Genomic DNA, 13937 nt, shown 5'->3' on the forward strand with positions numbered 1-13937 from the left:
ACTGCACCCTCTGAAGGTCCTTATGATCTTGTGGACAATATTTGTGTCCCTGGGATCTCGTGGACAGGAGGCCAACCAACTGGCCCTTGCAGAGTACTTAGGGACCGGGTCATGACAGTTTGCCACTTAGCTGCCGGCCAGCAACATCCAGGCGAAATCCACCAAGCAATAGTCTTTTTCCTGTAGCACGATAAGCCCCAGGCCACCACAAATTTGATGATAATCCAGTTGCAGTTCCCGCTGCCTTAATAATTCCTATTGTTGCTGTCCCACCATCAAGCCACTGCAGTATGGATCCAACTCCAAAAGTGTCTCTAATTTCTGAGGCCAGAGCCCCAGTAGTTATACCCACAATGGCCTTTGAAGATGCAATACAAGGCCATCTTTGAAATGCACAGGCACTCTCTAAATTTTGTACTGTCTGCCATCCTACCATGGGAGGTGTGATAACTATCCTTAGTGAAACCAAGACCCAACTCCTTGGAATGCAGGTCCCAATTCCACCCCCACATGACCCCCTCAAAGTCAGAAGTCTGCAGTTTCCCTTGAGCCCCTAGTTGATTGCCTTGTATCAGGAATCAGATTCAGCTGTCCACCCAGCACCCAGATGTGAATTGGAGACAGGCCGACAGACACACAGCCACGAGCTTTAAAATGCCCAATTTCCCAAAGTGACATTTCCCAGTACCTAATGTCAGAACAGCTTGCACTACTGAAGAGGACTCACCATTACAAACTCATCAATATCAAACAATAAACTGCTAAGATTCTGCACATACAAAATACTGCCCAATGGCCTTTTCCTACATTCCCCCATGCTAATCCATTGCGAGAAGCAGGCCCCGTCATATTAACCACACCGTCCAGTGCCATTCACAAACCTTGCATACAATGCACACACACACACACATGCCCTACCTCTTCCCAACACATCTCCCTGTCCCCAGGAAGAACTCTGATATAGCAAGAGACATGCAGAACCTTGGCACGTAGTTTTTTACATGGCAAGCAGTGTAGCAGTAAACTGCACACACAGGCCTCACTAGGGTAAACCTGTGGCATGATCGACGAGCTACCTCCATGTATGGCACAACCAGTGCTGCAGGTCCACAGAGGAGCATTGGAGGTACATCGTCTCTGTATATGTCTTATCCCTAGATAAGGGACTTAAAGCTAACTCAAATCAGCCAATCATGTATACACCAATCACCAGCATGCATATGACAAGCACAACGCTTTGGCACTGAATGCCTTTGTCAAATACGCTCAAAGTCCTAGTTCAAATATGTGTTCCCCCTGCGCCATTTGTCATGCCTCAATGGACCTTAAATTTGTTACTCATTTGTTAAAGTGCACTCCCATCAAGCCTATGCACATTTGTTCTCTAAGCATGTTGAAAACTGTAATAATATTTCCCATACTTCTGTGCATCGTGCAATGCCAATGCATCCTCCATACACCACCTGCTTTCTACGGTAGATGGTTTCACCCTTCCACATAGGGCAGTTTATCACTCTTCCTGTTTTTTTCGTTCTGCCTCAAACCTCTAAGAAGGAGGAGAGGGTTCAATGGTTGAACCCAAAAAGAGCTCACAGCTTTTATATCAAATGCACAAAACAGCATCAGTAGATGATCAGCTTCTAGTTGGCTTTGCTGGTGCTAGAAGGGAAAGGCAGTCCAGAAGCAAACTTTGTACCGGTGGAACATGTTATGAATCAAAAAGGTCAAAAAGGAGCCTTCTGAGGGTCATTGGACTCATTCCAGTGGAGCCAAAGCTACAACAATGGCACTGCTTAGTATTGGATATTAGCCAGGCTGCTACACGTACATTAGTACACCCCTTCACCAGGCATTGTGGGTTGTTATGCCAACTCGGTCCCGCAGAACTTTTTGGTTTAAGTCCACTCAGACACGCCACCTTTTTGTGAGTAGTGCTTTGGTTGGTATTTAAAAAGAGAAGAATCTGTGGTAAGAAATATAAATCAAAATAAAAAGTCCCTTTCTCATAAATACTCTACCTAACAATAGATTCCTCACTGCCCTCTCATTGTTTGGTTTTAAAAAGGTTCCATGTTTGATGTTGCATACTGTCACATTCGCAGCCTGTCGAGGCTGATCTCTGTCAGAGGGTGCAGAGAGGATTAATGAAAAACTGGCATCAGCCTGCAGGAGTGGCACTAATTAAAGGCTCTGTCCCATCATTCATAAAGGTGGTGGGAGGTTGCAGCATAGCCCAAAAGCTCCATTAATGAATGCACAGGAGCAAATGCTGTGATAGTTCAGAATCCAGTCTGACGTCCTGGGGGATTTAAAATTTGAGGAATCAGCGATTAGATAAAGTATTCACCAGGAAAAGCATTCCCAAAGAAAGCGACTTGCTCGAGAAGGTGCAAGGAAAGTGTGGTCAGGCATGGGAAGAGAGACTTGGACAAGGATAACAGTGAAATGCAGAAGGGACGTTGAATGTCAGGTGAGTGTGAAGAGCAGAAGAGAATTACAAATTGAGGGAGAAGAGCAAAGGCACGAGACATGGGGCACGAGACTGGAGAAAGACATGCAAAACAAGAAAGAGGCACAGAACAAAAATATATGTGCAGGGGTCCAAACATGAAAAAAATCCTTGTAGAGGGACTGTGGACCTAGAAGGTTTCTTCAGCTGTTCCTGGTTTATATCAAAGCAGAATTGCTAGGTTCATTTTACATTCTTTCTGTTTGGTACAACCCATTCGATCACTCTACTGTGTAGGGCCATCACCTCTCCTCTCATGTATCTACTTATCATTCTGTTAGGAATTCCTCCCCTCACAACATTCCACTTGATCGAGCCGATCATCAGCTGATCCCCTGCCATCCATAACTTTGGCTTCCTCATCAGACCTAAGACGCATCTCTGAGTGTGTGCACTGGGAATGCAGCACTGGCTACCACAGTATATCCCACTGCAGTGACCAGCCATGCACACTATCCTTTCTGGGTTAAGGTGGAACATAATCCTGCAGTCATCTATTTATATGTGAAACTACATACTTTTCTGCACAAAAAGACTAGTGATGATCACAGTAGCATTTCTGGGCTGAGAGAATAAGGCATGCGTTTTGAAACTAGGATAGGGTCTTGTCGCCCCAGGCCTGTTGACAGAATCCCAGGCCTCTGATTCTCTGTTCATAACCTGCTCTTAGTTGAAAAAGGAGAAGAAGTCATGAATCACCACTCTTGCACTGCAAAAGACTATTGCCTTACAGCCCATGGTCACTGGGATCCTAACTACACACCGTGGCCCCCAGCTGCTGTTTTGCTTTGTGGCCAGTCCCCATAGCGTTGCCTTTTAACACAGACGAAGCACCCCTCCTTTACACAGTAAATACATGGTAAGTGAAGACTAACAATGGGCACTGTTATTACAGGGTTGATGGTTATAGAAAGAGAGACAATGAAAGTGTGAATTGTATGTTTTCTAAACTCCTTACCTGACCACTACGCATATTTATTTATGGTTACACTAAAAAATGTCAGTATCTGTGAAGAAGTGGTAAGCGTATCAAGAAAGTATCAGCAGATGTCAAATCAAAGATTGTTTTCCATTACAAGCAGACAATTGTACAGACATTCCATATATAAATGTAACCAGTGTTTGGAGGAGTATTATGGGCTGGGATATGAGGAACAGAAGTGGCAGCTTGGGCAAACTTGTGGGCTGCTAACTACACCTATCCTGCCAGCCTTCTTCTGAAGAACCTTCAAGAAGGTGTGTGTTGCCTTCGGAGGCCCTGCCACAGACTATTCTGCACAAAATAAAGGCATACTACTCATGAACACTGTGTTGACGTTTGAAGGACAGAAGATGCTGCATGGAGAGTGGTATACCTAACATCCTGGGAGTTGTTTCCCCAAACTTTTTGCCTTCAATCCTCCTGTTTTTGTTGACTTCGTTTTTGTGCTGTCCTTAATACTCTGCACACTTTACCACTGCTAACTAGTGCTAAAGTGCTTGTGCCCTCTCCCTAATACCTGGTAACATTCATTTCCACCCATTTGGCACAGTTAATTTAGTTGTACAGCCCCAGTAAAGTGGTACTACATGTACCCAGGGCCTGTAAATAAATGCTACTCATGCACCTGCAGCACATATTGTGCCACCCACTTAAGAAGCCTTTTGAAAAATGTTTCAGTCCTGCCATTGCTGCTTGTGTCTGCGGTTTTCCACTACCATTTAGATCTAGCACAATAAACCTTTTGCCAGGCCTAAACCTTTCCTTTATAATACATATATGTCAGCCTTAAGGTAGGCCCTATACAGCCCATAGGGCATGGTGCAGTGTATTTGAAAAGTTGGATATGCACCTTTAACTTTTGCATGTCTTGGTAGCGAAGAACCCTTACATTTTTTTTCCTACTGCACCTACATCTCCCAGTGGATCCCTTTGGGTTACCTTATTACATTTATTAGGTGATACATTTCAATTGGGAGCAAGTTGGAATGTTGGGTTTGGTGTCTAAAGAATTGTCATTTAAAATACTCTTTAATGAACCATTTGCTGCCTCTATCCTGGGTCCCAAGATCAGGTGCAGCTGGCAGTTGGTCTTTGCGTATTGCTCTCATTCAGAGGGAGAAAGTGAGAACAGGTGTTGGCAGGATGGGCCATCTCCAACTTGATAATGGGGTAGAGCTGTCACCTACCACACTTGAAAAAGCAAAGGTTCTACCTGAGCACACTCACAAAGGAGTTAACACTAGTCTTGTGTGCCCCCACACAAGCTGGGGCAAGTGCATGGAGGGGGAAACGCCACACATTGTAGGGGTGAAAACCTCCAGAACCTTCTCCTACTTCAAAGCTGCCACTAAGTATAAATATTGGACCATCAGACCTAACTCTTCAGTACACCTGTGTATCTGTGGAAGACTCCAAAGTACTGCTGTGCTGCAGCAGAACAGAAGAATTGCTACTCTGCTGCCCTGCTGCTCTGCTGACATGCTGATTGCTGCCCTGCCAGCTCCCTAAGTGAAAAGGACTGGACCTGCATCTTGAACTCAGGACAATCAGAGTCACTGTAAGGGGTAGTTGACTGGCCTCTATTCTGATCTACAAGGACACAACAAGCTCCAAGACCTTTAAGCCCTGCACCTGGACTATGCCTACTGTGAGTCCTAATCCTCCAAGTGGTGCCACCCCGGTCCCTTGGACGTGCATCCCTAACACCGGACCCCACAGCTCTTTGGAACCACCACTGCACAATGCCTCCTCTATTAAGGACCTTGCATCAGAGCAGGCAACTCCTTGGAACTGTTACTGCATAATGTCTGACGCGCAATGCTTCCTTGATGCAGGACCTTACATCAAAGCCACGCAGCTCCCCAGAATTGCTGCTGTGCAAAATATACTCGACGCAGGATCTCTCAATGCTCCACAAATCAAACTTTGTTCAGCAGGCCTAACTTGGTCCCTGTATCCAGCCCATGGTCCATCAGGGTCAGTCTGAACCTATGATCTTGTCCCAGTCTGGTGAAACGAGATAACTACATTTGGTGCTTTGTGCTTTTAGGCACTGGTATCAACTTAATCTTTATATTTGCATATCTACAGTTTTAATGATTGGATTTTTGCCATTTTATTTATTTATTTATTTTAGTGTTTTCTCCAGCGCGAACATGACCCTACAAAGGGTGTCAGAGCGCTTTACAGGTGCATTTCAACAGTCCAAACCTTATGGTGTTCAAGGCATAACTGATTTACGAAAACATTTTCATTTCAGGAGAGCACATACACATATAAACAGCCAGCAGTTCGATTACCATAAAGCAGTTTAACCATAAGATCACTTGAGAGCGTATATACAAGCACATAAATTGTTAGCGATAGTCTTGCGTGAGCTTTGAAAAAGCTGACGTTTATAGTCTAAATTGTGACAGAGTTTCCTTGTGTGATGTTCCTACTTTGGAACTGTTTGAACTGCTGCAGAAATACTAAGCACATTGCCTCTAAGTTAAGCCTGAATGTTTTTGTGCCAAACTTTCACAAGGTTCAGCAGAGGTTAATTTGGGGTTTGCTTGTGGCTTCACCCTGACGAGGATTGCGGTTGCTGCTCAGGTAGGCCCCCTCAACCAGTAACCCAATTTCTTACAGAAAGGAGGTACGTTGTGCCGCTCCCCAATAACAACCTTTGCGCCTTTGCTACACACTAACCAAAGACTACCTCACTGGCTCCTTTCTTCAATTATCCTGTCATTCCTCCAAAGCACCTACAGAGTGTGTTTGCTGACTTTGGAGGGCCAGCGAGGATAGTCCCACACATAAAAAGCAGCATGGGGGCAGATAATGCCTTATGCCAGCAAGCAGTCGTGAACAGCAATCTTCTTTGATTAAGATAGGAGGCTCAGGAAGCCGCCTTAGCTCCTTAGTCTCGACAATAGACTTTAAAGTGTGCTGGTTCTAATTCTGCATGTGGTAATTGCACACAAATGCAGAGCAGATCCCATTATGTCACCTCCCAGGTCCCACATAGGAAGAATACAAATGCAGTGCATTTGTGAGAGATTACTGCACATAAAAACAATGTATGCACATATGCACCAGAAGCACTGGGATGAAGCCTTGTTCACTCCAATTTTGTTTACATGTATCTGCTTACATTTTTGTGCATGAAACAGCGCATTAACAGTTAAGGGGGCTACAACATACATAACACCAGAGAGACTGCCTGCTGGCTGCTTCCTTTCATGATCCCACTCCTGTCAACTACTCCATCAACATGGCCCCCAGGTTTCTTTAGAAGAAGGCTGCATTTTCATGTTGTAAGAGAGATCTGCAGCAATGTGCATCAAAGTGGACTATGTACGCCGCTAAAGGTTTTGTGATGAATCCAGCTTCTTCCTTCCAAGTGGTCCATCACTAGATTGACTCTAATGCACTGTCCTGGGGATGCTTGCATGTTCAAAGCATAAAATAAGAACCTGTTTCTAATTTGTAACTTAATCCCAAGGTATCCCCCACAGAGAAATGCAGTAATCATGTGAATGGTCTATGCTCCATAAAACCCCTTCATTCTTACAATTCAAACACTGTGTTAAGCTACTTAGAGTTAAAGTTATTCAACACTCGATCTACTGCAATATGGTCCATTGTGGAGTCGCAAAAATGTAACAAACAACCTTCCGCAGGTACATAAACAACATGATAAATTGTGCTCGAGTCTGAAGAAAGAGCACATATTATTAGCTGCAACAAGTAGGAATCAATATCAAAGTTCACTAAACCATTTCCAGGTGTTAATGTGGTAAACATGAAGAATACAGCAACAGAAAAGAGCCAGAAAAAGGGGGTTGAAGGGGGGTGGGGACAGTCAAGCCTCTAATTTCAGCCGGGTTCAAACTACTTTTACATCACACCATACAGTTGGTCCCAACCTCTCCCTTCCAACTGGTATCTCTGCATCACTTCTACCAGTCATTAGAAGCTCCAGGGGCCTCATTTATGAAAAGTGACGCATCGCTGCGTGAAAACAGCGATGCGTCACTTTTCACTGCGCACTCCTTGCGACATTCCTGATGCGTCATATTTAATGTATGATGCATCATGTCGCAAGGACTTACAGATACGTCAGTATTTCTGACGTATCTGTAAGCGCAAAAGTGACGCATTGCTGGAGGGTGTCACAAAAGTGACGCAACTCCAGCAATGCGTCCTTTCACATGGGGAAAGCCCCATGTGAAAGGGCTTGCGTCAGTCTTACGCCTGCTGTGAGGCAGGCACAAGATTTTGACGCAACAGCATCCTAAAAGTGACGCAGTGAAATCTCATAGATTTCACTGCGTCACTATTACGAGGCTTTTTGCAGGGGAACGCCCCTCTGCATACATTATACCTGACGCAGGTATAATGTGGCGCAGGGGTTTATAAAGTGACGCATCTACCTAGATGCGTCACTTTTTAAATATGGCGCAACAAGGCGCATTTTTTACGCCGCTGGTGCGTCACAAAAAGTGACGCACTGGCGGCGCAAAACTGACGCAAGGCCTTCATAAATAAGGGCCCAGGCTTCCAGTGACTGGTAGAAACCCAGAGCTCCAACATTCCAATGTTTGCCAAGAGCTGGGAACAAAGGTTTCAGAGCAGATGGGAATTTTAACCCATTCGGACTCCGTGCAGCCTTTGTTTGTTAATTAGAACTTTCTGCCCACATGGGATGGAATGTTCCAATAGCTTTATAGCCCGCTGTAGCTGAACTATACTGCCAATTAAAGCCCCGCTCCCTTGGTAAAGGCCCCCCCGCCTTTGGCTCGGGCCTTTAATGCTGGAGAGGGTCTTTAATGGCCTTTATAGCCCACTAATGTGGGCTACAAAGCTATAACATTCCCCTCAAGGGGTTCTGGTGACATCATAAACCACAAGGCTTAAGAATGGGTGGATTATAAATGTCTTTGTTAATCACAACAGGGAGATAGAAGCATAAGGGGATCCAATCGGCTCCCAGAGGACTACTCAAGTAATCAAAGAAGAGTGGACTACATTGGATATTATGTCAAAGTCTCACAGTTGTTGTCCTGGGAACCCTTAAACCCCTCTTGTCTCCAGCGGTGTCTATCATCTCCACTGGAGCATTTTTTGTGGGTGGCATCATGCTTGGGTCCACACCTCGCTACTGCTTCCCCAGGTGAGTGATGCTTCCAACTGGAGGGAGAGTATCTGCTAAGTAAAACTGGTTGGATCCGTGCGACAAATAAAACTACCTTTCTACGCCTAACAAGCATTGGCATAGCCAAAAGGTCTCGCTTTTGGGTCCTTATAAGTGTTTAGTTTTCCAGCACAATTTTCTTGGTGCATCAATATCAACTGTTGCATCGCTAAACACTTATAATGTCCCAAAGGCGAGACCTATTGGCTATGCCAATGCCTGTTCAGTTTACAAATGACAGATACAGCGTCCTGTGAGAGATGCCTTGAGGATGGTGTGGAGATAATGGTGCTCTTTTTTTTTTTAAAGGGCCATTAGTGCACCAGATGCAGTGACATTTGTGTGAAGATTGTGAGGGGCCACCTCATCCTAATTTTGTCTGTCTTAATAGCAAAAATGGTGTGGGAGATATTTTACTTGCTAACTAACATTGAGGGGATGGTCATCCTTGTGTACATGGACAAGGCCCAAGCAACCCGAGGCAAGAAGAGATTGGACTTCAGCACACTGAGGATAGGAATTCGAGCACACGTAAGAAACGAGAACCATCTATTACAGCAGGCGTACATGTACGCTGTAATTACCTGACGGCGTACGTGATACCGTTTGTAGACTCTAACTTCCCGCGCAGGCCCGGAGGTGCAGCGAGTACCCGTGACATATACTGTTAGTGGAGTCTTTGTGGGACCCCACCTGGGATGCATTTGTGGGTAGGGCAGAGGTTCTTCCTAGTGATTTGGGACATTGACAGGAATCTAGGATAGTGGTTTGATGATGGTCGGGGCAATAAAGTGTCAGAGCTGCAACAACATTCTTGAACCCTAACCACACAGCCATTAGTTGCACTCATTCACAAACTCCCCATTCCGTTAACACCATAGAAATGGTTAAAGAATTACTGCTGACACAGGCAGGATTAAACCTGTTACCATGGTGTGAAGGGGGATGGTGCACCCCAAAAGGTGACAGGGAAGACGTTTCTTATTCACAAAGAAAAATAATTTGCCTGTAAAAAAAAAAAAAAGACAAGGCAACAAAAGTGCCACCGCACCAGGGTGCTGACATTTAAACAGGTGTAACTGTAAAATCACAAACAGAGAACTACCAATTCACACGCTAAAGCAATAATTCACAGATTCCTGCAGTACATCAGGAAACCAGCCAACTGACAACTTTCCAGGAGTTCTACACAAATGCTTGGTGACTTTTGGAAACTTGTAAATACACATAAAACAAACTAATACACATACAACGAACCGTGTAACTCGGCAAATGTGGCTAGCACGCTGTGGATGTATTGTGTAAATAAACATAATTAAAAAGTGGTGCGCGCATGTGCGTTGTAATGAATGCAGCTGGCATCGTTCCCGCAGATGCACGCGAAAGTGAAAGCTGTGGCCACAGTAACCTGATCCATGATGAGGAATGCAGCGCGCCGCTGCTTGCTCCCGAGAGCCTTAGGTCATGGGAGTTAACTTTTGGAAGAAAAGTGGGACATGCTGCCATCTTTGTCCATTTGCGTGCTTTCATTACTGAAAGCAACAGGCGAAGGGCCAATAGAATATGTGGGAGTTAACTAACTCCCACTGAGAAGTTTAGGAACAGTATGGAGTGCTCACAAGAAGCCTCCCATAGAGCAGCGCATGCGTGCTGCGCTAGGCTGGACCTAAAAATGGTTTACTATGGTTACAGAGGAATAGGGATAAGGTTAATAACAGTGTGTTGCGCTGTGGGACTAACTACTTATCCTTGGCATCAGGGTGAATGATTAACATGTTTCAGCCTTTAAAATGCTTCTAGGAGTCAATGGCCTTCGTAAGGATCGTAAAAGGTCAGATACCTACTCTTCTTGGTATTCTGGTAAGTTCATTCAGTTACGTTCCTACATTCTCAACAAATTGTTGCTGCAGGTATATTAATCTGCAACTTTTTGTGGGCCACCTAATGCCTCATGGGTAGTGAGCAAATAAATTCCAAAATGTACAGAAACTCTTGTTACAGCACATACTGGAATTGTGAGCATTAAGATAAAAGTCATATCCCTTGGATATATTTTAGTAGATAACACCTGTATTTTTGGTGGTAAATTGCTTGGCAATTATTGGGATATGCAGATTTTTGTGTAGTAAGCACCAAAATCCATGTTATTCCCCATTATCAGAGAAAAGTAAAAGGGTGGTATTTATTGCACCCGATAAATTCTGAATCAGCAGAGTCTGATTTTATCATGTATGATATATATCACAAATTACTGGCCACCATTTGAGGGCCATAGTTTCAAAAACACACAGACAGGTGAGGGCAGGGATTCCTTTATCACTCATTGGTGCAATTGGGTATCAAGTCACTGCCTAATATACCTGCAGCAATGATTCGTTGAGAATGAAGGACCGTAAGTGAATTAACTTACCAGAATACCAAGAAGAATAGGGATCTGATCATTTACAGTCCTGATGAAGGCAATTGACCCTTAGGGGCATTTTTTGCCCGAAACTTGTTGACCATTCTGCCTGACTCCAAAGATAAGTAATTCATCCCACGCCACACATACTGTTTTAACCTTACTCCTATTCCTCTGTGTCAATATGAAACCTATTTAGGCCTGGGAGGTAATTTTATTAATCTTACAGATCCCACCAGTTTTACTTACCGGATACTCTCCCTCCAGATGGAAGTATCAGTCACCTGGGGAAGCGAGTACCAAGGTGCAGAACCTGATGATGAGGTCACCCACAAAAATCGCCCCAATGGAGATGCTATATACCACTGTAGGCAAGTACAGTTTGAGGGTTTCTGGGACAACTGTGAGACTCTGACATAGTATCCGATTTGGTCCACTCTTCATTGATTACCTGTTTATAAATGTCCCCAGAACCTCAAGATGTCAATATAGGACCATAAAAATACATGATACTTATTAAATATTTATATATTAATTGTTTATTTTTGGCTGAGTTAGCTTGAAAAGCTATTTTCTTCATAGTAGAACAATGGGCAATGAGTGGAATCAGAATATTTAGGCTTTGTTTACCTTCCTCGAATAAACTGTTAAAATAGCAAGGGGCAGTGGTGAAGGTCAGTTGAGTTAGGTGATTCTGTGGTTGCAGTGTTTACCACATAATTATGGAGTTCCTGCAACTGGCACATTATTTGCTGATTTCACCAAAAATGTTTCTATCTCAAATGGATAGAAGTAATACCAACAGAGAATGTGGCCATGATTTTGCCACATTTTTTTAAACCCTTACCGCATACTTAGGTATTCCATGCTGTATCATTCAAGTAGCCCTGACTATGTCAAAGCTCTGCAGAGTGGTTTGGGGTGGGTTATCATATTTTAATACCATACGTGAGTGTCTTCCTGTCGCTCTATAGCCGGTCGAGGAGCAATCTGCCAGTGCTGGTTGCTTCCAAGTCCTGCCTTGATGCCAACAGGCTTTACGTAGGTGCGCCAGTTGTCATTCACTGCGCTGTGCAGTGCCTGAATGTATGTGTCTGTGCCAGTGTGTGTCACTGTGGCACACTCACCTTTACGCTGGTGTGGCTGGTCTGAGTCTCGGCCTCGATGCTGCAGCAGTGCTGCCCCGTCGCTCCCCCGCAGCCCTTGCGGGCTCCGCCCCGCGGGTGCTGCTGCTGCTGCTGCTGGGGGCGGTTCTGGTAGGCCAGCACCGAAGGGATGGAGTCTGCCGCGTCCGTCTTGATAAAAAGCCCGTGCAGTGTGGCCGCCGTGCCCTGCGAGATGGTGGTGGTCTGGTGTGGGGAGTTGGATTCGTCCGAGTCGCGGCAATAGATAACGCCGCTTTGCGATACGTGAATGCTGGGAGCGCAGCCCATGCCTCCCCTGGTGCCCCTCGGTCGCCCGCTGCGGGTCCGCCTCACCTGCGCTCGGTCACATCGCGGGCGGGGGTGGCTGCTGGGCAGTGGGTGTCACTTCTGCGTGCGGGGGTCAGTGATCACGGTTCGCCGTTTCTTGGCTGCCAGTCGCTCACGTACAGCGCCCTCCTTCGCCGATGCCAAGCTCGTTCTATCCACCCGCTCCTGCCACCTCGCTTGTGGGTCCTTATCATTTACTGCGGCTGTGCCACATGCGTTTCACCGCCATCACCAGCACCGGGCACCGCTGTCCAGCCTCGGCTCTGCGCCGCCAGTGGGGCCGTGGCAGCATCCTCGCTTCCATCCCCGTGCTCACCTTCAAGATCAGGAGAACCAATACCTGCCCCAGCCGCAGCGGTCAGGCGCTTAATCCGGCTGTCCGACCATGTCCTCTGCCTGTAGGAGCTGGCACTGATGCGGCGTGACCCTTGATGGCAGGATCTCCTCTGCCCGCTCACTCACCAGTTCACCACTGTCCAGGGGCCCTGCACCTCTCTCTTCCAGCAGCCGATCACCGCCAGGAAGCCAGGCCTGACTTGTGCACTCCTCCGCACAGCAGCTATGGCTCCTAGCCTTGCGCGGCTTCCCTCCTGCAAATCACGGTCCTCCTTCTCGCTGGTGACCGCCTCGCAGGCAGCCGGGCATAGACGCAATTCTCATCTCCGAGCTCGCAGCACGCGAAGAGCAGCGACAGCCTCCGAGCAGGATGCACATGCCCTGTGTGCTGTCCCTGCGCTGTCAGAGCTCCCCCTCCCGCCCCCGCCTCCCGGGGCTCACAGAAGAGGCGTTGTCTCCTCCAGCGCACCTTTCTGCCTTCCCTCCTCTTTGATGATGCTCAGCCATGTGCACTGGAAATCTGAACTCCGGGGACGCAATGGAAGACGATTTAGGAGTGGGAAGCAGTACTGGGCGTTATAGTTCTTGGACATTTTTAAAACTATATTTCAACGAAGACTATAACAACAGAATATTATGGCGCGAATACACACGACATCATAAGGAAAAGAAATAGGAGGCTGTGGGGAACGGACAATATAGTTCTTCGACTGCTTTTAAATAACGCAATCTATGTGTTAATACAGCCCGTTTTCCTAGAGGAAAAATGGGATGTGTTTCAGAAAAATGAATGTTTTACAACAATTTTTTAGGAGTGGCCAGGGTCCCAGGGAACCGATTTTGAATTGATTTTATGAAATTATTCTCACCAATATTTCTTGATGCATTTATTGACTCCACTAAAAGAACGGTAGTCCAGGCACTTATCACCTCTCTCCTGGACTACGGTAAAGTTGTTTACCTGGGTGGAAGTCAGGATGTACTGAAGAAGCTCCAGGTCGTCCAGAATTCCGCAGCCCGCCTCCTATGTCACGTCCCAAGGAAAATATCCATCTCTC

The 13937-nt window shown here is 45.9% G+C and overlaps 1 protein-coding gene across 1 annotated transcript in view; it reads right to left on the bottom strand.

The window, feature by feature from the left end:
* The window catches only part of PDE8B (phosphodiesterase 8B), a 1129923-nt gene extending 1116696 nt beyond the window's left edge, over nucleotides 1–13227 (bottom strand). The window contains exon 1 of the mRNA XM_086960753.1: nucleotides 12199–13227. Within this exon, the coding sequence (XP_086816879.1) occupies nucleotides 12199–12504 (306 nt within the window). The 5' untranslated portion in view covers nucleotides 12505–13227. The remainder of the gene's footprint in view (nucleotides 1–12198) is intronic.
* Nucleotides 13228–13937: the final 710 nt, after the last annotated feature.

The sequence above is a fragment of the Lissotriton vulgaris genome, chromosome 3_1, assembly GCF_964263255.1.
Source record: "Lissotriton vulgaris chromosome 3_1, aLisVul1.2, whole genome shotgun sequence".
NCBI classification, from domain to species: Eukaryota; Metazoa; Chordata; class Amphibia; order Caudata; family Salamandridae; genus Lissotriton; species Lissotriton vulgaris.